The sequence below is a fragment of the Acipenser ruthenus genome, chromosome 8, assembly GCF_902713425.1.
Source record: "Acipenser ruthenus chromosome 8, fAciRut3.2 maternal haplotype, whole genome shotgun sequence".
Classification (NCBI taxonomy): domain Eukaryota; kingdom Metazoa; phylum Chordata; class Actinopteri; order Acipenseriformes; family Acipenseridae; genus Acipenser; species Acipenser ruthenus.
This window is the reverse complement of record NC_081196.1, coordinates 4,461,624-4,487,296: the sequence shown is the minus strand read 5'-3', so window position 1 is coordinate 4,487,296 and position 25,673 is coordinate 4,461,624. Positions and strand designations below refer to the sequence as shown.

The 25,673-nt window shown below is 37.2% G+C and overlaps 1 protein-coding gene across 2 annotated transcripts in view; it reads left to right on the top strand.

The window, feature by feature from the left end:
- The window catches only part of LOC117405694 (dual specificity tyrosine-phosphorylation-regulated kinase 1A), a 34,173-nt gene extending 10,138 nt beyond the window's left edge, over window positions 1-24,035 (top strand). Inside the window, exons 2-13 of one of the 2 annotated variants that reach the window (XM_034922674.2) lie at window positions 2,346-2,446; window positions 4,135-4,204; window positions 9,699-9,895; window positions 10,545-10,637; window positions 11,397-11,585; window positions 14,501-14,648; window positions 15,098-15,384; window positions 15,516-15,662; window positions 16,269-16,409; window positions 17,343-17,646; window positions 19,449-19,573; window positions 20,488-24,035. In XM_034922674.2, coding sequence (XP_034778565.1) covers window positions 4,195-4,204; window positions 9,699-9,895; window positions 10,545-10,637; window positions 11,397-11,585; window positions 14,501-14,648; window positions 15,098-15,384; window positions 15,516-15,662; window positions 16,269-16,409; window positions 17,343-17,646; window positions 19,449-19,573; window positions 20,488-21,120 — 2,274 coding nt within the window. In that variant the 5' untranslated portion in view covers window positions 2,346-2,446; window positions 4,135-4,194 and the 3' untranslated portion in view covers window positions 21,121-24,035. The remainder of the gene's footprint in view (window positions 1-2,345; window positions 2,447-4,134; window positions 4,205-9,698; window positions 9,896-10,544; window positions 10,638-11,396; window positions 11,586-14,500; window positions 14,649-15,097; window positions 15,385-15,515; window positions 15,663-16,268; window positions 16,410-17,342; window positions 17,647-19,448; window positions 19,574-20,487) is intronic. The other variant, XM_059028172.1, reaches the window with a different exon arrangement.
- The last annotated feature ends 1,638 nt before the right edge of the window (window positions 24,036-25,673 follow it).

Below are 25,673 nucleotides of genomic sequence, written 5' to 3'. Positions count from 1 at the left end.
TTCACATACAAATGCTGCCACTGAGCCATCTCAGATGTTTAAAAAATGATTTAAAATACCTATTCACACAGCACGAAATTGTGCGATCTATGCCGGTATAACCGTCATAACCCTTTCACACAGCCAAAGCGATCATGTGAGTACAACTTACAATACATCTTGCGTCACTACATTTACAACGATACCTGTAATTTGCTTTGCTCTGTCACTATTCAGATCATTTTTTAAAAAAAAATTTCAAAAAATTAAGCAACTTGTGGTACATGTTTATTTTTATCACTGTCATATTTTTGTAGGGTCCCATTTCATTAAATGGTCACGCAAATTAGTTGTGTTACCGGAGTATCCCAGACACTTTGCCATACAGTGCCCTTTTTTACATGCCAAGCAATACCAGCGTTCACAAAAAAGGGAGAAAAACAGGTGTGAGTAATCGCAACTGGAAGGGAGAAGCAGCACATAACTAATGCTCTGTGTGACAGCAGACGGCTGCAAACTGCCTCCATACGTCGTTTTCTTATACAAGTAATTGAGGCAGTATCTTTGTAAATCCATCTTTTATTTGATTCTTTATTTTTTTCCTCAAGTTGAGGGTGGTATTTAGGCTGCGTCTTAAATTCGAAGGAATACGGTACTCCAGCTACAGCACCCGAATTAATGTTTGGCAGTTCAGTGCTTCCTTATTGTTTGTATGTATCATACTCTTCGTGCATATGAACTACTTGTCTGTGTCATTTTAGACCTTTGCTTATATACCGATGTCCAGTTTTGTTGAAACTTGCTAAAGACCTCCTTTTAGCACACATTATAAAGCTGTCTGTGACAGTTTACATATATGTAAAGAAATGCAAATGACATTATGATGAAAGGTGGTGACAACATAAGTGTCAAGGAGCCGAGAAAAAGGCAGAGCACCCTTCTATTTTAAAGCTTCCATATCATATTTTAACCTTCATAGTGTTATACATGCATTATTTTTCAATTATAAAAAATCTTACCTGTAAATCTTCGTGCTGTGTTTTGCCATACTCTTATTTTCCCCTTTCACAGAGACCCGCCTCCTGCTGGGTTACCTGAGCGAATCCTTTGTGGATTTTCAGTTTAGGTTCCGGAAACAAAATTCCAGCCATCAAAGTGCTACTTAAAAATAAGCCTGACTTGTTTTCACTTCAAATACTGCCACCTGTCAGTGGAGGGAATTATTATTATTATTATTATTATTATTATTATTATTATTTATTTTCTGAAATTACTAAAACCGATGTCCTGTAAGTTCTTAATCATGTTTCTTAACTTTTTTTTCCAATTTCAAGTGTAGTTAATAATGCTGACAGTAGTAAGGTATTTCAAGTGATCTGGAACGACAGCAACGTCCAATACAACTTACAGGTTCTGTTATAACTTATATAGACCTGATACTGGCTCTAACTTAAGCCTCTTTCACCCTGGCAAGCTCTACCCGGGTCGGAACTTACCCTGGTCAGGACTCGGTGTCATGCCGGTCGGCTACGCGATTTCACACTGCTTTTTGATAAAGCAGGGTTGACCTGGGTGACAGATGCAAGTACACAATGTGCGTATCCAATGCCCTGGAAACAGCTTGTTAAGGACGCTTCCATCCAAACTTCTCTGGATTGAACCGTTGGCCCAAATGTTGATTAGAGCAAATGATTCTTCATCCATGCTACAATCTGGCTCATGGTGTGTCTCAAGCAACAAAACGATGGCTAAACAGAAATGTTTCTTGCGGAAGTGAAATCTTCACCTAGGCGTGGCTGTTTTATTTCGCCTGTTTAAGAACGGCCGTCATGCATTTTGTCTCGCTCAACTCGGGTCAAAGCGTGTCGACCCACATCCTGAGGTGGGTCGCTGGGACCTGAGTCAACCCGGGTGCGACACAGGTACATGGTTTCGCACTACGTGGATTGTAGGAGGGTAGGAGTGCCAGTGTGAAAGGGGATTTAGTGAGAACACAGGTTAAACTGAACACATTTGTTTAAATCATGACAATTTGCATACCTGGAAACTAATGTGTGCTGTTGCGTAGAATAAAAAACATCACACATTTGTTTTTGTCTTATAAGATTTATGTATGGTCTAGATTTCAGATATAAATAATAATCACTTCAGTTTGCAAGATGACAAGTATTGGTAAATAAATACTAATATAGGCCTATGTCAATGGTGTACCTCAAATTATGAGCCACACATGTCAATGTAGAAATAAGGTAATATTGGATATTGCTTTCCATCAACTGTAAATATACTTAATTTGAGGTGAGACATAGAAATGTGGTTTCATTGTTTCTCATTGTTTTTGTTCATTTTTTTTTTTTTTCCCCCAGACCCTCCCAAATGATTCTGCTGGCTAATGACAAAATAAAACATCAAGCTGTGAGAGCAAAAGGGGCATTATCTCCTGAAAACCACTATCAAGTTGGCCTAGGTACAGTGGCAAACTTTTACAACTGCTCAATGCAAATTTGCTTATCCTCCTAGTAAGCAAAATACAGTGGTCGCCATAAAAGTTAACTCACTTTACAGGCAAAGATTGGAGTGTTCCAAACATTTGTATTCTTGATAAATCCATGCATGATGTTTTAAATTGGCCATCTGCATTACATACAAATTAGTACAGTCTGCACATGCCAATCTTGCCAAAGCTTTCCCTGACAGTGCCTGGATTGTTAGCTTTTTTGAGTTATTTTTGAAGCTCAGTTGAGCTGCGGCTGTTGAGAGGCAACATGTCCTGTATGACGTAATGGGTTTGCACATCCAGGCCCCGAGTTATGTATAATTACATTTATTTCTTGGCTTAGTTGCTCTGTCTCACTGTGATTGTTATGTGTGCTGTCTGCCAGTTCCTCTTCCTCATATATTGGCTTGGTCGCATTTTTAAATTGACTATTACTACCAGTTACTCCCCTATTTCATATTACTGGTTTCTATTTGTATTGTAAGGGTCTCGATTACACTTTAAATATTTGAAGTGAATGATAAATATTTTTAAACGTTTCTCTTTTCATGCAGTGTTTCTAAAAATAAATAAATAAATAAATAAATAATAATAACTGAAGCACTTCTTAAACTGAAGTACAGTCTGGCTAAGAAGCAAAGCCATACTACTATCATCACAAACCCATCGATGGGTCTAGCCAAGGTTATTTTTTTCTGTGACAGGCCCAACTTCAATGGGTTGTATTGTGCTCAGTCGTAGCTCAAATAACCTCTGTTAGGCCCATCGGTGGGTTTACCATAATAGAAGTATGTTTTGCTGTTTAGCATGATCTAATTTGACTGTATTTCAGTTTAAGAAGTAGTGTACATATTCAAGAGAATCACTTTATAATACTTATCAATCAGTTCAAACATTTTAAGCCCATCAAAATACAACTAGGGACTATCAAAATGAAAACGGGAGTAACTGGGTCAATTTGAGTGACACCAAACCAATGATCGAGGAAAAGTATCCAAGAAATAGTACAACTTTGAAAGCAGACAGCACAGGTAAGAATCACAGTGAGGCAGAGCAATAAATCAAGAAGTAAATGTCTTTATACTTAATTCGGGGCCTGTGTGCACAAATCCATCACTTTGTGCAGGACATGTTGCCTCTTCAATCGCCACAGGTCAACTTCCCACAACCCCCACCCAATCAAATTAAATTAAAGTTCCTTCAGTCATACAACCAATAGTACATGCAGATAAGCACTGGCATCTGACATTACGACATTCACTCATGTCTTGTGCTATTCGGCACAGCACGATGCAAAAAAAGTAAAAGAAAACTGTTGCACTGCAGTGGAGGTAAGCCTGAGCCTGCTGCACTAGATTGTAGCTGACTCCACAAAGATATATATTGAAACACTGGAGTATTGGAGCCTTTTTCTTTCCCAATAATTTTAAAAGAACATTAACCTAAAATTAGTTTATTTTCATATTTCTGATGACTAACAATAAGCAATGAGTTTATCAAAAAAGTGTTCTGTAACACTAAGTAGAAATTGGTTAGCACCCTTGGTTATCATTTCATTGAATTAATAAAATTACTTTTATAAACAGTGTACATTGAGAATTTAGAAAACTGGAACAGAATGGCTTCAATTTTATAATTATTTTTTCTCATCATTGTAGCGGGCTGTGGTTTGCTGCTGGACTCTCCTCCCAAGATGATATGAGACTTAACAGAAGACAATGCATACAGGTAACTAGTATCCTGGAGGATAAAGGCTTTAGAAATTGCATGCTGGGGCTCAATTTGTCAAATCCTTAGGGGTAGCTGATTCCAAGACATATGCAACATATTTTATTAATATCAAAGTCTATCAGAGTCTAATAATACAAGTTGCAACCCAGTCATTCCTCGTCATTTCTAGCATAAAATTGATGGAACAGGGTATCTTCATTAAAAGAGCATCTGAATATATTGGAGGATTCTTAAAAGGCTTATATAAGCTTTGATTCGTAAAGATATTTCCTCACTGACTTAGGGAAAAATGAGACCCAAAAAAAGGTTTACACAAGGAGCATTAGGCATGAATCTATCACTGCCAAGTGATGACCTCTTTTGCAAGAAAAGTCTGTGAAAGAGAATGCTCCCTCAGTAAACATTCCCAAACTTTATGCTGTCCAACGTGGCATGATATTGTAGCCCGTATGAATGGTGTCAGTTGTGACCCAATACAAACACAATAACCAAGCAGGAACAGAAAAAATGCAGCTTTGGATTGTGTATCCTCATTGAGTATGAAATGAGGTGCAGCTGTGTACTGCTGATTTGGGGGTTAAACCAGGTAATGCTTTTAGTTTCCTGGGTCTGTAACCTGTGTACTTCGGACATGTGTTTTTCTGTCTAGAAATGTCACACTCAGTCAACTTGCTTAGAACTATAAATATCCTTTGTGAAGGGTAGACTGAATTGAATTGCTTTCAAGAACACATTTGTGCCTGGGGCTTCTTTTAATGCTGTGAAAACCGCGAATAAATGCAAGGAGAGGTAAAGGGTTTGATCAAGTTCTTTTTACTTAAGAGACTGATATGTTTTCTGAGGCAACTCCCGGAATGAGAGAATACCATGGTGATTATCACAAATACCATAAAGCATAACCTCAGAATAATATTGTAGAACACTATGTTGAAGCTTTTATTGAAAACTATAGCAATAGCTTATGTTGTTTTGTTTGCCCAGGCCCTTGTCACCCGTATAATGATCTATGTCATTTTGGTCTAAAGCCATGCATTATGTATTCTAGGGTTGGCATGATGACTCATTAATTACTTATTGCATGGAAGCTGTAATAAATTAAAATAATATCTGTTAAAAGTTGCAATACCTAAGTCAGTTAACTGGAAAATAAACAGGCTTCACTTTAGAAATGTTATCTGTTTGAAGTAAAGAAAATGCTGCAGTCCCGTTGATACAAAATAGGCTAGAACATAGATAACCAGGCAACCATTTTTTATTCTGATGTGACTGTGCTCTTCTATACACAGATGACTGGAAAATCAAATCCCCTGTCTGGCATTTAGATCAAATGACAGTTAATTTATATTCATAGTAATACAGAAACTGAAAGATAAAACTGGTTATATGTGAATTAAAAAAAAAAAAAAAAAAGTTTTAAAAGATGAATCCAAATACCTATTCTCATACGTGAGTATCACTATATTGACAGTTATCACAATAATTTCTCTTACAATTCTTGTTCCAATATCATCTCAAACATCCACGTATTCTCTACTGGTATAGATGTTACAGCAGAAGTGTGGTATGCTTAACATACATTGATAGGGAAGATGATTCTCGTTCTTTCCATACCAGCTGTGTAAAAATATCCAGTACAAAACCCTCCATTGGCACAATCCAAGACACTGATGGGTGAGCCAAAAGTGTACTGTACATTCAGAGCTCTTGCAGTTAGGCATGCTAAGAATGAACATCAGAAAGTTATCACCTTGCCTGCATGTGGAGTGGCAGTTGGGTTGTTTGGCATTCATTTTGCAAGATCTTATTCATAAATTGCACTTCCTAACATACAGGGATGGCAGAAAGTCATGAGGAATACATCCACACATGCCATGACTCATCTAGCTGATCTACAGTAGAGTGCTGAATTTTGGTACTTCTGCTTGTCGTTTGAGGTCAATGTTTGGTATTAGTTGTCAGTTAGCTCCTGAATTATGAGTTTTATATTTGATACACCATGTGATACACCCCCTATGAGCAATATGTATTTATTGTTATTGTGTTTGACATTGCTTCAGCACTCTACGTTGGCTAGATAAGCCACAGCATGTGTAGATACACCCTAAGTGACGTTTTGCCATTTCCGTGTGATAAAAAGATTATTTCAGAGACATATAGTCAAACTGTTTTAAAGAAAATGTATCTATTAATGTGTTCTATTAATAAATATCTAATGTTTTATAATACAAAAATAAAATGTCTTAGGACCATTTTCAAGAAACTATTTAGGCCTACTTTAATAACATGACAGAAACCTATTACGCTAAAATATTATTCCAATAAACTGTTATTCCTTGTTAATATTGTGCAAAACCTTTAACATTTGCTTTATCAATGCTCCTGTAAACTAAATTAAGACTGTCAGAAATGGTATTCTGGTTTATTGCAAAACAAATTTTAAAAATACTGATTGAGCCATGTTTGATTTCCATGCAGATGATTATACTAAATGTTTAGCAAAAAGAAATCTAGCAAACCTTTGAATCTCAGAAATAAGACCCTACCCCCATTTGTACATTGCAAAATGGGCAACATAGATTATATTGTTACTAATACATGCAACAATGGTTTCAAAACAACAACAAAAACTTTGAAAAAGCAGAGTACACTAAATGCTTGAATTGAGTATAAAGAAGAAAAATACCTTTTATGAATCGGTTTAACCTGTTAGAAAGGTATGCAATCTTAAATATTAAACTTTCAGAGTTGGAAAATATAGGGCAAAAGCCTCCTGAACTACAAATGTCACTTTTTGTGGGTGGAAAGGGGTTAAACCAGAATCTGTATTAAACTGCTAATTTGTTGGAGAGAGTAAAGTGTTTAGAGCAGCTTGGAAATGTAACAAAGTGCAGTTTCATTTCTTGTTTATTACTTGTTTTCCTATTGGACAATAGATGGTTGCTCTGCCCTGGCAACACAAGTTGGTTATTTGCATACAAGCCTGTGATAGGCTTATGCTTTCACAGACTCTACCAATCAGGCAATATCTTCTAGTGGTAGGCTATGCTAATTATGTTCTGTTGCTGGGGTTCTGAAGGGTGGTTACTGTGCGTTTCTGCTGCATTGTGTTGCCTGGTGAGAGACATTGATAAATGAGTACTTAATGATCTGCAGAATTCCCACTCTGCAGACAGGCTGAGATTTCAAAATAGAAGATTCAAGTTCTGGGTTGTATGCTTGTTTTACCATTAAGGAGTTGCTGTGGGAGCTTAATAGTTGTAACATTTGTTGCTTGTGGTGTTATTCCTTAGATTCTTACTTAACCCCTAAAGGACCAATGGCAAATATACTCTCAAATACACAGAAGTCGTTACATTTTGATATCTCAATGCTGTTATAAAGTTGATTTTGGAGGGTCTTACAAGCTTAAACTCTTTTCGGCAGTGTGAGACGGATTTGTTTTTAAATGTTGAATTCTGAGGACCGATCAGTCCAATGTGTTGGAGTTGAGTAGCAGGGTATTTTAAAAAGGGTCAGATTACCTAGATTAGTATAGAGAATAGTTTATGGGATATTTCAATATTTAAACAATCATTTACATAATCTGCGTTTTGTTCAAACATATAACCCATGCGCTTCAATCAAGTAATTGATTGATTGATTGATATGTCCCACCCTTGCATTCATGAAGGAATTTGTAATAGTCACCACTCCAATAGTCAGAATCCATATAGCTAATTTTAGAGCAGTGGATTACCAAGAGGTTTTTGAAGTGTGGTGTGTGTTTTTTTTTTTTGTTTTTTTTTTATAAATCCTTTTTTTCTGGGAAGGATGATCTAAAGGAACATTAGTAGGATAACCCAATGCAGCAGTAGGTCACATATTTGCATTTCAGCTGCTAGCCTTGCAGATGAACTCTAGCGAATGATGCAGCAATTTTCAAATCCTGATTCTGCTCAGTTGGGTTCATTTTCTCTGCGTCATGAGAGCAGAGTATTAACTTCTGGGGAGAAGGAGATGTAGCCACTGCGCTGAAGCACTTGCTGAGTCAGAAGCAGGTTCAAACAGCTGGAGAAAAAATAAGGAAAAACTAGTGGAGATGGAGATGTCTCGAGTTGTACTGCGAGATGCATCATCTAATTTGCAGGGATGTACTGGTGGCAGCAAGAGGCATTCACAAATATGCTCACAAAGCACAGACAAGTTAAGAAGACATGTTCATTGCCATAGAACTGCTGTTTTCAAATACGTCAAATGGTCACCTAGACTCTTTGTAGTGTGCTTCTAGTTTTGGTTTTGTTCAGATGTTTACCAGGATTTTTTCATAGTCAAAAAAGTTAAGTTGAATCATCCAGACCATTTTTGTTTGCTTGGTTTTGAAACTTTCATGCAGTGTATGTAGTGTGTTATAATGTCATGGGGCCATAACAATCAGCCATGTATTTTCATATGTTGGTGTAGTTTAGTTCTTACTCCTTGCAGATGTTAATCATGTGGTCATTTGTTGTTGCAATTTTATGTGGAGGATTCTTTCTCTCCCGACCAGAGTGATTGCCCAATCCAAACTTGTAAGATTAAAGTTCAGTTTTCCCTTTTTACATTTTGAATTATGCTTATTACATTTTTACACTGCAGATTCATACAACTGCGGTTTGTCCTCTGTATTGGATAACGGTGATACTCCTCTGTCTAAGCACATGGCTAATTTGAATACAATTAACATGAACCAAAACATTTAAGTTGATGAAATTATTACATGTAATGAACTCTTTAATATACGTACTGTAGCAATTATATATTTATTTTTACTATTATACACAAACTAGAATGTGTGTTTATTAAATGTATATTCAATAATAAAGTGCTTTATTGACTTGTCAGGAATGGGCAGCATTCTTATGTAACCTAAGACCTAATGAAGACTTGTCTAAAGTACCAGGGCTGTTTTTCACACAGCATGGTGATCATTTTAATCCGTGTCACATGTTTGTCATCACTATATTTCCAGTCATCTAGTGGTAGTAACATAATTTTGATGTTGGGTGTGTCAGGCCTAATAAGGCTTGGTTACAGAAGGAGATCCTCAAGCACATGTTTTCCCTAGCAACTAATCAGATGGCCAGAAAAGTGCACTACTTATAGGCTAGGGTGAAAACTAAGACTGTCTTTGTGTGTGTGTCCTTTTTCTTATTAGCCAGACATGGTTCCCATGTCAACAGAATTGTGTAACACAGCAGGTGGAGGAGACACCTAGACATGACGGGGTAAAAATTAACTACATTATTTGAACAGTCACAGATAGAGTTGAATTACAGTAAATTGTTATTTTTCCCTGTTTTGTATATTAAATGACAGTGACCAAAACCAGAAGATGAATGCTTGGTTATGATTATAAATGTGCTTATCTGCTTGTGATCCCATCTCTCTGACTGGAAATTAATTGTGGCCCAGCAGACAACATCAAAGGAAAAAAAAGCAAGCAACTTGATTTGTATTTCTTTATTTTCTTCAGGAGGAGAGACTTCAGCATGCAAACCTTCATCTGTTCGGCTTGCACCCTCATTTTCTTTCCACGCTGCTGGCGCTCAGATGGCAGCACAGATGCCTCATTCGCACCAGCAGTACAGTGACCGTCACCAGCAGGGTACGGACCAGTCAATCACTGCGTCATCGTACAGTGACCAGGTTCAGCAGCCTGTTGCCAACCAGGTATGGAAAGTGACACATAAAGCTGCTTCTTTAATTCTTTAGCAGTGCCCTATTTGTAAATCCAAAAATCACGTACAGGGTAAAATGCTACTAAGAGAAATCATTAGAAAGTCATCTAGCAGTTGTGATTTAATTTTGTAACCCAGTTAAAGGAACTGAATCTGTGTTTTCTAGGAACTTCATGGTAAAATCACACACAGCCTGATCCTGTACTTTTACAACAGATTATCATGGCCAAAATGCATGGTGCTTACTGAATGAAAATAAAAACTATAGCTGAATGAATTCTGTGAAAATAAATTGTCCTCTGGTTCTTGGAATTCCAGCCTGCTTATTTATATGTATTTTATTGATTGCTACGCCTAAGCTGTTATATATAAATGAGGCAATCTTATCCCACTGGATTGTCCTTTGTCAAAGTAGACTTCTGAACTATGTTTCTTTTTAGATTTCTGTCCTGGATTACAAATTATTTATTTGGTTTGATTTCTGTGAATATTCAGTGTGAGGCTAAAGTCACAAGACAGAAAATACAAACAAGACTGAAGCAGTTGTCCTGTGACCTTTTGATTACATACCAAATCCAAGTTCAGTGTTTAGGCTTTTTCTATGTCTGTTTAAGGTGATTGTTGATGTTGTCATGTTACAGAGACGGATGCCCCAAACCTTTCGTGATCCTGTTGCTGCTCCCCTGAGGAAACTCTCTATTGACCTGATCAAAACATATAAACACATAAATGAGGTATGTAAACATTGTATTGTTATTAATGCATTTCCTCCTTAGGATTTGTATTCCTGGTATAAATCTAATGAGATGTCATCGTTTTTATATTCCCACTGAGCACACTGCAGCCCAATCCCGATGTGTGTTTTCTATGGTGTTAGTATTCAGTTGGTATGTGAACTTTTGCCTGAGTGGGCATTTAATGAATTTTACTGCTGCTTTATTCATCTTTTACTTTGAAAGGGTCACTAAGCTGAGACCTGCAATAGCGTAGGATTTTATTTAAGAGTACAAAACACATTAAGTCTCTCGTTTATTTTTACTAGGAATTATTTTACTGTTATAGGGACTGTTGGAGGCTATCCATCAGTGCTTCATTACTTTACAGTAATTGAAATACAGGGTCATCTTTTTAGTTTTTATTGCCAGAAGACCCTTGTTTAGGAGGGGTTTGGAAGGTGGGGGCATGCAGCTAATAAATATTATAATTTCACTTTATTAAGTTTGATGTTTTATATTGGCTTAACAGTGATCCTATGTTAAGTTGTTATTTTATTCCAGCTAGGTGAAGCGTCATAGCTTTTCACCCACCGATTTCTTAATTGTGGCACTCCCAGAAAATATCCTTTACATTTCTCTTCTAGGCTGGTGTCGCTACTGGCTCCACATATAAGTGATGCATTTCCCATCTACTGAAGTGGATTGTTGAATAATGTTACACTGTTCGAGCCAGAGAGAACTGTAGTAACTTAATCTTAATTTTACTGCTATGTTTAGGTATACTATGCAAAAAAGAAAAGGAGACACCAACAAGGCCAGGGCGACGACTCAAGTCACAAGAAGGAACGGAAGGTTTACAATGATGGGTACGATGACGACAATTATGATTACATAGTGAAAAATGGAGAGAAATGGATGGATCGCTATGAAATCGACTCCTTAATAGGCAAAGGGTCATTTGGACAGGTAAGAAACTGGAATTTCTGTTAATACAAGGTTGCGATACACAGACATTCATAAATGCATACAGTGAGCTAATAAATGTTAAAATGTTATACATATGTATAAAATATTCTTTAGAGTAGCAGTCATCTGTATGAAAAGATTTGGAAAATTTACATAAAGCTAGCCACGATTTAAATAGAACTTGAAAGAGAAACAGATTTTTTTATTATTATATAAAAGGCTGACGAAGTTCTGGTTTATTTTTTTCATACTGCTTTCCAAGATAATCTTGGCATATAACTACAAGAAATAGATGTCTACAATTATTTCAGCAATTGTTTTGCAAAACTCCAAAAATGATCATTCAAGTATTCATACCCTGACAAAGAAAAGGAAATTAATAGCTAGATGAGGCACCTCTTTTAAACGATTAGGATATTTGTCAATGAGCTTTTGGTATGATTCTTTAGTGTGTTTTTTTTTTTTTGACCATTCTTCAACGCAAAATTGTTCCAGTTCATTCAAATTCTGTGGATTTCTCTTGTGCACAGCCTTCTTCAACTTATACCTAAGATTCTCAGTCGGATAGGGATAGGGACTTTGACTAGGCCATTCCAGAACTTTGATTTTATTGTTCTTTAACCATTCTGAAGTAGATTTTGATGTGTGCTTTGGATGCTTGTTATGTTGGAACGTGCAGTTGCGCTTTATACCAAGTTTTGTAGCAGAGGGTTTCAGATGCTTGGCCAATGTCTTTTGGTGTGTTATGGCAGCGGTTTTCAAACTGGGGGGTTGTATCCTGGGGGGGGGGTTCAAGGTTTTTTTTTTTATTTAATTTGTTTGTATTTTTTTAATTACAACGCACATCTTAACCTAGGCTATACCATATAACGGGTGGGTACTTTTTATTTGGGCTTTATTGGCTATTTTGATTCGATCACCAATAATACTTCCACCGATCAGAGGGTTGCATACAGTACTTGTCAGACTGGTATACTGAACAGATTAAAGAAGTGCTGAACAAGAGAAATAATGTGTCAGATATCAAAGTGGTCATGACAGTGGCAGTGATGAAGCCAATTTGCTTGAAAATATTAAAAGTAGACCGAACATTTCCATCATTGGATTTAAAAAATGTGGAATTGGTGGTGCGATCAGAAACCCAGAGGCAGTGTAAACTGCCTGCAAGTAGGACTGTTCTTTTTTACGTTAAGCATTTTTGTGTTCTTTTTTTAGAAGGGTTTAATTAAGTAACAGCCAAAATTGTTTGTCAGACTTGTTGAAAGTCTGTAACAAAATAGTTGTTTGTTATTGTCGATACGTTGTAGATACGACTATTAATGCAGGCATCGTGCAGGTATTGCAAAGTCCAGAAACAAAACAAAACATTAATGTTTTGCACCGTATAAAACTGAGCTGATTTTGCCAGTGCTGACTAGTGTATTAACCAGTTTGAAATGATTTTGAAGCAAATAAAACCATTTTCGTTTGCCCTACAATTACTGCATGGTAGTACTGTGATCGTTCCACTGTGTTATGTTGTGAACCATAGTTTTAAAACTGACTCGCAGCAAATGCTTATCATAAAAGTTTACTGGTTATTAAAATTAAGGGCCATATAAGAACGAAAATACTGTAGCTGATTAGAAGGCCTTCTTTGTTGTTCTCTAAGTTGCTGCAGTTACATTGTAGATTGACTTAGTGTCAATGAGAGTTTTAGCAGACATATTTAATTAAGTAAACATTTATTTAAATGTTTTTGGAATTAAAAGTATAAATGTAAAACTGTGGCCATTAACTTATTAACTTAAAACCAATCTTTATACCAAATAGCTCGATTTGTTTCATCACTCCACAAAACCTTTAACCAGAATCAATCATTCAAATGCCGTTTTGCAAACTTGAAGCTATTGTTCTTGTGACATTTTCCTAAGAGTGGCTTTTTCCTTGGCATGCGACCATTGAGACCTTCACCATGCATTACTTGACCTGTGGTTGAAATGGAAACCCCAGTCCCACTTGCAGCCAGTTCACTTTGAATATCTTTGGCAGTCAATCTCGGATTGTTATTAACCTTCCTCACAATTTTTCTACTTGTTCTTGGTGAAAGAACCTTCTTTCTTCCAGACCGAGGGAGCGTTGTGACAGTACCATGAGTCTTGTATTTCTTGATAATAGAAACAATAGTTGAAATTGGGATACTCAAATGCTTAGAAATCTTCTTGTATCCTTCTTCAGCTTTATGACTAAGTATTTTTTGCCTAAGGTCTTCAGATAGCTCTCTACTTTCCCATATTGACTTATCGGTAATAACAGCAATCAGCCTACATCTAACCCTTTTGTACTATCTAAGAACGTTCACCTACAATCCAGCATTTTCTAGATTTTTCTAGAATTAGGTTCTGCATTATCATATTGAAATTTCTATCACCTTGTAGACAGTACTAGCATAGCTAGACATCTATTTCTTTAACTTTTTTTCCTTATCCAAAAAAGCAAAACTTTTGCTACAAAAGGTTTTTCAAAAAATTCTTTGTTTAAGAAATTTTCTAGAAATTATTCATTTCTATTGAGGTATGTAAACTTTTGACTACAACTGTGGAAAACATGATTTGTTCACTGATTTTTATTTTTTATTTTTATATCTATCTACAGTATATCTATCTATCTTTCTTTTATATCTGAAATTTGGTACAGTTTGTATTGGGGTAAAGTGTTTGAATTTGATGGTGTATGGAGAGCATTCATGGGTTATGTTATTCCAGAAACAGATCTTGTCTGCAAAGTAACACAGCTATAGCTATAGACATTGACAGGTGGCAGCTGCACTTCTAGTCCCAACTCCTGCAGGTGGCACTAGACTTGGATCCACTAAGAAAAAGAGACTGTATTTCTCTGTGTTCTATAATGTTATGTACTGTTTTCCTTGTTGGCAGGTTGTAAAGGCATATGACCGTGTTGAGCAGGAGTGGGTGGCAATTAAGATCATCAAGAACAAGAAGGCTTTCCTGAATCAAGCCCAGATTGAAGTGCGGCTTCTTGAGCTCATGAACAAACATGACACTGAGATGAAGTACTATATAGGTAAGAATGAGCTTCCTTCTCTCTCTCTCTCTCTCTCTCTCTCTCTCTCTCTCTCTCTCTCTCTCTCTCTCTCTCTCTCTCTCTCTCTCTCTCTCTCTCTCTCTCTCTCTCTCTCTCTCTCTCTCTCTCTCTCTCTCTCTCTCTCTCTCTCTCTCTCTCTCTCCTGTGTGCAGAATTTTTTAAATTGTTGCATTTCATTATTTTGTACTGATAAAAAAAAGGATCCTATGTGTTTTTAATGTCTTGGCATCTAAGTGGATGCCATGAAGTAATAATAATAGTAATAATAATTTAATTCTACTTTTTTTTGAGTAAATGTTTATCTGACACTTTAACCAGAACAGCGTACACATAGAAAGTTGTGATTTGAGAAACTTACCACAAACTAAATGTACAGTATTATAATTCACCCATAGCTCATATGTGATATTTGTTCTCTTTGTCTTTAGTTCATCTTAAGCGTCACTTTATGTTCCGGAACCACCTCTGCCTAGTTTTTGAAATGCTTTCATACAACCTCTACGACTTGCTGCGCAACACAAATTTCCGTGGTGTGTCTCTGAACTTGACCCGCAAGTTCGCTCAGCAGATGTGCACAGCATTGCTGTTCCTCGCCACCCCAGAGCTCAGCATTATCCACTGTGACTTAAAACCCGAGAACATCCTCCTGTGTAACCCGAAGCGAAGCGCCATCAAAATCGTTGACTTTGGCAGCTCCTGTCAATTGGGACAAAGGGTGGGTTTTATCTGTTTTTTTTTTTTTTTTTAAATAGAATCTTTTAGATTTGGTTTCTTTCACTGTTCATCTGCTGATGCTTTGTGCCAGCCTATAATGTATTTGATTTATTTTTTAAAACTGTTTTTCAGATATACCAATACATTCAGAGTCGTTTTTACCGGTCACCGGAGGTGCTACTGGGAATGCCTTATGACCTTGCTATTGACATGTGGTCTCTCGGCTGTATTCTAGTGGAGATGCATACTGGAGAGCCACTCTTCAGTGGGGCAAATGAGGTGGGCAAATATGTTGTCCTGTCTAGGTTAGCAAATGTATGTTTGTCATCTTGTCAAGCTAGACACATTTTTCTTAATTTAGTTTGAAAATATTGAGTACATAGTTTCATTGGACTCGTGCACCATAAAAACCTTGCTTGAGAACAATGGGGGGGAAAAAGTAAATACAGTTGATTTGATACAATTCGTATAAATTTAATTGCTCGAATGTTGCTAGAGCTGTTAGTTCAAATAGAGTATTCTGTCATACTGAACTGTGATCGATGAAGTACTGGTATTTTCAAATAAAGGGGAAAATGTTGTGCTGATACAGCAGATGGTGCTATAGGAAGCTTAAGGTACATGGGTGGGTTTTGCATAACTGTTAATTTGCATTAACTGCATTCTGTTTCTTTTTTTTTTTTTTTTTTCCAAGATTTGTGCAGTGGAATTTTGTGTTAATTATGTGCAAATGAAATTGTGTATGTATTAGAAATGTATCAGCATGAAAAACAAACCTCATCCAGATTATATATACTACACACAAACTGGGTACACTCCTTTAGATCTATTTGAATGTATTTCTTTAATTCTTTAAAAATGCTTATCTTTTTTTCTGTTTTTTAGGTGGATCAGATGAACAAAATTGTAGAAGTTCTAGGTGTCCCACCTAATCACATACTGGACCAAGCACCAAAAGCAAGAAAGTTCTTTGAGAAGTTGTCTGATGCCACATGGGGTGTAAAAAAGACCAAAGATGGAAAGAGGGTGAGTTTGCTTGGTCTTTCCATGGGTGATTTTACTAATAATAAATACAATGCTAACCCGTTATAACGCGACCAATTATAGTGTGGAATCGGTTATAACACGGTAAGGTTGTGGCTGCCATTTCCCCCATAATGCAATTTGACTCTCAAACGTTGGGTTTTATTGTTGTTGTACATTACCGTATTTAAACCCATTTAAGTTGAAACTGGGACAATAATACTTGTAAAGCTCCCGTCCTTGCTCAAATTTTTTTCTCAACTGGTCTATGGACCCTGTGTGTGTGTGTGTGTGTGTGTGTGTGTGTAAGCAGGGAAGCGGTAAGCTTACCGTAGCTCAGATTGAGTGACGTCCGGGTAGGTGGGGACATGAAAGCCCATATCAGCACGGACAGAGCTGACAACCGAGTCAGACGATCTGCTGTGTGAATGTGCAACAATGTGTGTTTGTTGTTTTTGGTGTGACCCAGGCTGATCGAAGCCAGGAATAATCGTCCCAATAAACCGTGGATTTAAGTACCTGCAAATTGTGTGTCTCCTTCCTTCATTTTCCACGGTACGCTACAATATTAATTTGTTCATTGTAAATCATTTCGGTAACAAAAATGCCAATATTCGTTATAAGGCGAAACACAAATAACACGGCCTCCAATTATAGACCCCGACAGCTGTGTTATAACGGGGAAGAACTGTACATGGTTTTAACTGTTGTATTTTTAAAAAGAAAGAGGATTTTGATTTTGTTGACATTGTTTGGAACCTGTAAAATACTTGGGCCTACACCATTTAAAATAATAATTAAAAAAATATTTGTTACATTTAAATAGTAGTTGTAACCTGCTACAAATAACGTGTACGGTTACTGAAGCTATTGTGATAACCTGCTTTAGTGTTTGAATGGGTTTTTAGTTGTGTGCCTCTCTGTTTCCACATGCAGTATAAGCCCCAAGGTTCCCGTAAACTCCACACTATCCTTGGTGTTGAAGCTGGAGGCCCTGGAGGCCGGCGCGCTGGGGAATCTGGACACGCTGTGGCCGACTACTTAAAGTTTAAGGACCTAATTTTGAGAATGCTAGATTATGATCCCAAGACCCGGATTCAACCCTACTATGCCCTGCAGCACAGCTTCTTCAAGAAAACTGCAGACGAAGGAACGAACACAAGCAACAGTGTATCAACGAGTCCTGCCCTGGAGCAGTCGCAGTCTTCAGGAACCACCTCGAGCACGTCTTCAAGCTCAGGTACGTTTTCATAGATTTACTGGAGGGATTGCACACGTACAGAAATCAAACTATTCATTTGACACAGCAACATAGTGTTTTTAGTTACATTTTAGATAAAGTATTATTTATGTAGTTAATTTCTCATTACACTTGAATGTAATGCTGTGTGTGTGTGTGTGTAATGCAGAGAATTGTTGGAGTCTGGAACCAACTCCCCAGTAATGTTGTTGAAGCTGACACCCTGGGATCCTTCAAGAAGCTGCTTTTATGAGATTCTCGGCACAATAAGCTACTAACAACCAAACGAGCAAGATGGGCCGAATTGGCCTCCTCTCGTTTGTAAACTTTCTTATGTTGTGTCTCTCTCTCTCTCTCTCTCTCTCTCTCTCTCTCTCTCAAAATAAATATGTGTGTGTGTATATATATATGTGTGTGTGTGTATATATATATATATATATATATATATATATATATATATATATATATATATATGTGTGTGTATATATGTGTGTGTATATATAAAGGAATGGGTCAGTGTTGTTGATTACACGAAAATATGAAACTATTCGAATAGCTTATAGACTTATATTAGCAACTAGTATAAGCAAACGTGTCTTTTTTTTTTTTAAATGCTACCGTTTGACAAGTGTTCAAAGTCAGTGTTAATCCCTGCGCATTCATGTGAATGGCATATTAAACGTAAGGACCCTAATTAATCATGCAATGCTTGTAACAGCAAGGTTTTCTGTTTGAAATTTTTGCCAAATTTGTTGCCATGTTTTCAGCTGATGTTAACAGATCCCCAGCTTGAGTTCCCTGTAATGACGGCACACATCCGCTGTTGTAGGCAGTTGTGTAGCAGCTTCCGGTAGTAAGGCTAACTTTAAAATTGTGAACAAATGGATATAGCAAGTGCTGAAAAGGAAGCCAAACTTTGGCAACGTTGAAATTTACAAAGCTAATTTATCTTTCTGAAGAATATAAAGACATACTAAATGCTAAGCAGATCAACGCAATGACTTTTTAACTCTGTGGATTGCAGTACAATGTAAAACATCTACTGTTGACTTTCTGTGAAATAGATGGAATAACGTCAATATTTGCACTGACCATTAGAAGTACAACCAGGTATGTTCGTTATTTTGAATTATTTACAGGTTATTGAATAAACCAAGTAACTTGAACAAAGAAATCTCGTCGTGGACATTGTTTGTACACTTCGTGAACCCTGGCCGGCTCCTCCGAAGAGTGAACTTTAGCGGCTTACACTTTTTATGCTGTCTGCTGTAGTACACATACGTATTTGCCTTTTATTCTTTATTTCGGGTATTCGAATACAGAAAAAGGCTGGCACCTATGTATTCAAATAGGAAACTATTCAAAATTCCCATCCCTAATAAACATAATTAAAATGTATAGCTAAACTTAAAACTGTCATTAATTTCTGATACAAAGAAATTTCATATAGCTGTATCACATAGATATCACAGTATACTATTTAATAGCATAACAAGTTTAAAAAATACAGACCCTGCACGCACATTTTCATTTCAGTTTGAAAGTCCCAACAGGTAAGAAGCAGAAACATTTATTTGGTATAAGAGGACGTACTTTATTTTTCAACTGCAGTGCAATAAATGTGGTGTATTGGGAGATGGGTGTAGCTATTTTCATCCTGTTTTCTCTACTTTTATATCCAGACTACTCAAGGAAAACACTCCTCCTTATAAGTTCCTGACACATCAATTTTTGATCCTTGAAATTCTTAATTGACAGACATCCAATTTTAAGTATTTTCTGCTATGATTTACTTTTTGAAGGAGGCTCCACTGGAACGAGTAACAGTGGAAGAGCAAGGTCAGACCCAACCCATCCACATCGGCATAGTGGGGGGCAGTTTACTGCTGCTGTCCAGGCCATGGACTGTGAGGCCCATTGCCTGCAGGTAAGAGTTTGTTAGGAGTCATTCTCATTCAGAATTCATTGATTACTGTCACTGTTAGGTTCAGAACCTTTATACACTGGCTGTACGTGTAAGAATTGTGTGCAGCAGTCAAGGGAAATCAGAAAGATTTCAGTGACCGGCTCAACCCTCAGCACACAGACTGCAATGACCAATGTGTTAAGACTCCTGTATGTTCCTGGAATGGCAGCGTTTACTGAAAATAACCACCTGTGCATAACTCTGGCTACAAGCGAGTTGTGACTCCTCCATAGACGTGTGCAGTGTATTGTGACAGGCAGCAGGCTTGCTACATTTACTTAAATCGCAGAAACATTTAAGACTGGACAAGACACACCTGTTTTCAATTGAGCAATTGGGAACTAATTGTTACCCACGATTTAAGGCCATTCTGTAACTTTTTTTTGGCCAGTCGCTGTATTTAATTATTTAAAAACAGGGTTTTGCTATCTTTTTTCTGCCAATTGTTACTAGTTTTCTTTTACACATTTTTTAAAATGTATGTATTACTATGACCTATATGACTCGGGGCTTCCCAAACCAGGTCATCGGGACCCCTGTGTCTTCTGGTTTTCATTTCAACTGAACTGTCAATTAAAGTAAACCCTTAATTGAGCTAATCATTTGCTCAATTTGACCTTTTTTTAATTGTTCTCAGCTCATAAAAAGTTGCAGATTTCAAGTTAACTATAACATTTCAAAAGTAACTTGCAATCTGCAACTTTAAGAGCTGAGAACAATTAAAATGGTCCAAATTAAGCAAATTGTTAGTTCAATTTAGTTAAGCAGTTGGAATGAAAACCAGAAGATACTGGGGTCCTGAGGACTGGGTTTGAGAAGCCCTGATATGGCTATTTATTTAATTGTAATTAAAATGTATTTAATTTGAACTACAGGTGCGACAGCCATACCCTCCTCCTGTAGTGTGGACTGGTGGAGACGTTCCTCAGCAGGTCACCGTGGAAACCCACCCAGTCCAGGAGACCACCTTCCACGTAGCTCCACAGCAGCCAAACGCATTACATCAACCCCACAGCAGTAACAGCAGTGCCCATCACCACCACCATCATCACCACCATCACCATCATGGACAGCAGGCCGCAGGCAACCGGAACAGACCCAGGATTTATAACTCGCCAACAAACAGCGCGTCCACCCAGGATTCAATGGAGGTGGTCCACAGTCACCACTCCCTGACCTCCCTGTCTTCCTCCGCCTCAGCCTCCTCTTCCTCCACATCTTCCTCCTCTACTGGTAACCAAGGCAACCAGGCTTATCAGAACCGCCCAGTTGCTGCCAATGCCTTGGACTTTGGCCAAAACAGCACAGTGGACATGAATTTGGCCGTCTTTTCAAATCCCCGCCAAGAGACTGGCATAACTGGACATGCAACGTACCAGATCGCGGCAAACACAGGCACAGCTCACTACATGGCAGAGGGACATCTGGCCATGCGGCAAGGAATTGACCGGGAGGAATCTCCTATGGCAGGAGTATGTGTCCAGCAGAGTTCTGTGGCTAGTTCATGACTAAAATGAGAATGGGTTTGTTTTTTCTGTGTGTATTTAAGGTGGTGTTTTTCAAAAAAGAAGTGCATAGAGATCAAAAGCTGCTTAAATCAGTTGTGAGATTATCACTGAACCGCTACCACAGTGCAGAGCCGATCTTTTGTTTGTTTGTTTGTTTGGCTGTTTAAGTTGTTAAACAAAATAGCTGAAGGACTGCAAAGTTTAAGTAAGTAGAGCAAGAGCCATGCCCGACCCTTTCACATACTAGTTTGCAGGTGTTGCATTGCCATGGGTTCTGACCTATTTGTACAGTGACCCTTTGTATAATTAACAAGGATTCAATGCGGAAACTAGTTTTGTGCTGGTGGTCATTTGCAAGCAAATAGAGCTGCACATGAATAATTCAAACACTTAAACCGTTAAATTGGGCATAATATTAGAATTGCTCTTTTATTATTTTTTATTTTAGTTACTTTTATTCTTTTTTTTCCCTGTATGTTGTGCAGTTCCCCCCCAAAAAAACAGCTGTACACTAAACATGTAGTACTGCGAGAAACAGGCACTTGCAGTGACGGAACATCTTGCCTCGCGTCACTTGTGTTTTGCTCATAGAGGTGCAGATGGGCATGTTTTGGAAGGCACAAGCAGGCATGTCACGTGGCAGTCGTTGGAATTATCCTTGTGTGCTCACTTGGAGGCGGTGTTAAATGCAGCGGTTGCAGTATACATCAGTCCCTAGATCCAGGGACCCAGTTCCGCTAATGCTAGGACTTCACAGGTCAAAATCAATGAGATGCACTGAGAAGCAATCACCAGGTCCGTTTTGGCCGAACCTAGGGATGTCTGGGTGCCAGCGGTCTTTGAGAGAACCCTTTGGCCTTTGAATTTGGACTCTGAATGGAAGAAGCTGGACATTGTCATTTAAATGAAATAGCTTTTCTGTATTTTTTAACTCTAGACAGCCCTTAATTCTTTAAAAAAAAATAATAAAAAAAAGAATTGGTAATTTTGAGGCCTTTCTTTTAACTAAAGTTTAAGACTTGTGTGACCCTGTGACTGCAGGGTGATCTTGTACGTCCACACGCGTGTCCTAAAGTTGACTTCCTAATATAAGTGAAGGTTGCAGAAGTAGTGGTATGAGGTTGATGGAGAAAGCTACGACTGTGTCCCTTTCCTGCTTTTTACTTGCTTTTTATTTCTTTGCTTTGTTTTTTGGTTCTTCAGCATGTGGTTCCTCCACCATAACTTCTGCACATTTGTTACAAAGTACATACTCTTCTGTTCATTGTGAACATTAAAAAAAAAAAAAAAAAAATGCAGAATTTTGTGACTGCTTTTTTTTTTTTGCCTCACAATTATGCTGTGAATTTTACAAGAATTTATTTCTCCTTTTTGATAATTTATTGTACCAAAGCTGTTTTTTTTAATAGCACATAAGATGTCTGTAACCAATAATGTAGCAGTTCTGCACTTTGACACAAGGTGTATCTACTAGGCCTTTTTTAAATGTCAGTAAACAAATGGCTATATCTATTGCTTTAGCAAAACTGGAACTGTTGTTGAACTCAGTACATTCACTGTTAGCTGTATCCTGGATGGAAATGTTTAAAAAAACAAAAAAACAAAAAAAATGGTTTGTCGTAAGACTATCCTGTTCACCTTCTTTCCTTATTTTTTCTTTCTTACTCGAGGGGACAGTAATTGCAGATCTTGTTAGTTACTCGGCGGGTTCCGGAGTACCAGGACAATGAAGGAGGATTCAAGGCAAGACTTTGTTTGCATGAGATACAGGTGCAGGAGAATGATATCAACAACGGTGCATTAAAATTGCTTTTTAGTCTGAGGCTTATGACGCTAAAACATGTGCCTAAGTGAACAGGTCTGCTGCCTTAATTACTCCCAAGGTCAACGTGGCAGTGGCTAGTGGTACCTCCTATTGCTCACAAAGAAGCAATGGAATCCAGTATTAAAGGCACTGTATGCGGCTTGTAAAATAAAAAGGGGATGGGGAAAAATCTGGAATTTTACAATAGAGATATATATCAAAAAGCACTCCACTGTAGAGATGCATTTTTAGCACCGTTGATGACGAGAAGAATAGCTCCTGTCTGAAAATGACTATTAAAGAATTTCTGTCATATGAAACAGGAATTGGCTCTACAAAATTGGTGGGCCAATTTTTGACAAAACTAAGCTGCAGAGAGAAGCAGGTAATGGTTTTGCCCCTTTTCATGGTTTAAAGAAAATCTCTTAATTTTTAATAGAGCTTTGAGCTTTCAATCGTATTTTGATTCCGAATTGGAAGTTACCTGTAATTGTAGGAAATGAATAAGTACATCCAGAACATACCAGCTGGCTCTGTCAGTAAAAGGCAATGGTGATGGATGCTTTATCCTGTAAGTATTTTAGGCTAGACAGTTTCCTGTTTCCTGTTAAAAGCAGGTACTAGTGGCTTTTTAAAAATGTCATAAGCTGTAAACAGGAAACCTTTTAACAAATATAACTGGCACAAGTTTTGATAGCGTGTCCATTTTATGTCTGGCTACTTTAGTTGTGTTAGGCTCATACAAACAAACACATAGAAAGCAAATCTAATTTGTACACCATTAAACTTTAATGGCCGATATGACTTCAGGCTCCTCCCTTTTTCATTTATTTTTTCTTTCCTTTCTTACCTTTTATTATTCTTTTTGAATTCCAATCCAGTTTTGAGTGATTGACTACACAGTTTGGTTACAGGACTTCTGACTTGTGCACTGTAAACATGAACAGCATGGAAAAGGATAAGTACCTGTGTCCACAGATTTGTAAGATCTAGTCAAGACTTGCTGTGTATATTATAATGTTACAAAAAAAATGGACAAGCCCTTTGTATTATATTCAAGCGGTCTTATGTATGATAAAAAAAAAAAAAAGTTGATTAATTTGTCCTGAGACTTCTTTTTACTGTGATTTCTTGCCTTTTTTGGGATAAATAGAAAAACATAATGTTAAAAAATAATTCCTTTGCCTCTGTGACACCCACAATGTTCCAGTGTAGCTACCTTGCTTGTTTTTTATTTTACCAATTTGCCTGACACTAGATGGACAACATTTGTTAATTAATATAAATTATATTTTTTTCTACTCCTTTAGCTTTAGACTTTTGAAACAAGAGGTTTACAATTCTGCAGGTTTTAGGCTAAAGTTAATATCCTTCTGTCAGGATTGGTAAAATTGACCTAATTGCCATATAGACAGATTAAAATAAATAAGCTCACATACTATTCATCCAGATAGAAAACTTAGGACATCTACTGTAACATATATGTATATATGTTAAATTAATATATTTTAAGAACAGCCCAGTTCTCCAGTAGATGCTGTCACATGAGCTGGTTTTATTAAATAAAAATGTTATTTTATTGTAAAATAAGCATTTCTTTGGGCAACATTTATCCCTTATCTTGAATTTTAAAATGGCCATATTTGTTGTCTATTTGGGCATTTGTTTTAGATAGTACTGCACTAAAACACATTTTCATGCCTAACATTTTTGTTGCTACAGAATATTTCAGTTTAAAAATCAAAGGCATCTTCACAGAATAACTTTCCCCAACGAGATATGGTTTGACCTTCTTGAGATCACATGCTGAATAAGATCTTTTTCTTTTTTTTTTTCTTTGTCCTGATTTATCATTGGTACTACAGTGTGTGTAAAAGATAAGCTCTCAAACTGGATCCGATAAGGATTATATGTGAATGTGGTCACTAGATAAATAATTCCTTGATGGTACATGTCAAACATAAATCCATGGACAAGGGTGTTGTTGGTACAATAGTGTAGAAAGTCCAAAATGTAAGAAATTAGAAATGACCTTGGTCTGCAATGTATGTGTCGGGTAAGTACAGAACAAGTTTCATGATCATTAGAAGCCAAATACACCATTGGTTGGTCTTGATGGGTTATGTATGGAAGAGACAGCAACATTTATTCTGGTGATGATGAATACATTGCATAACCTGTTACATAAGTTATTATACATGCTTTTGAAATGAAAATAGAACCCTGCACAGTGCAGTTTTTTATATTTTTACCAACAATATACATTTCCCCAATACCTTTCTTAGGACACCTTAAAGGAGTGCCAGCCATGGTTTTTAAATCAATTTCTGTTCCTCAGTACATGGAAGGATGAGCTTATTTCAGTTTCTGTCTGTCCTGCAGTAAAAACCACAAAGGATCAGTTCTCATGCTTCATGCATAGAATGAGAAATAATGACGATGATGATTAGGTGACAGCACGTGCGTGAGCTGGAAAGAACATCTGGTCCCAATGACGAACAAACTAGCACTAAACAATGACAGTAGCATTTCCCAGGTTCAGCAGGTTTTGTCAGTACACTTTGGCACAGCAATGCGAAGTAAACACAAGGCTTCCACTTGCTGCACATCACTGATCATTTTTCAAACAAACCGCAACTTGAAATGGAATACTTTGTAACAAATAGCAAGAAAAATATGCATAGAGCTCCCCGTGATAGAAATGTAACAGCCATGTTACACATTGCATTAGCTCTGAGATCCTGTTTTC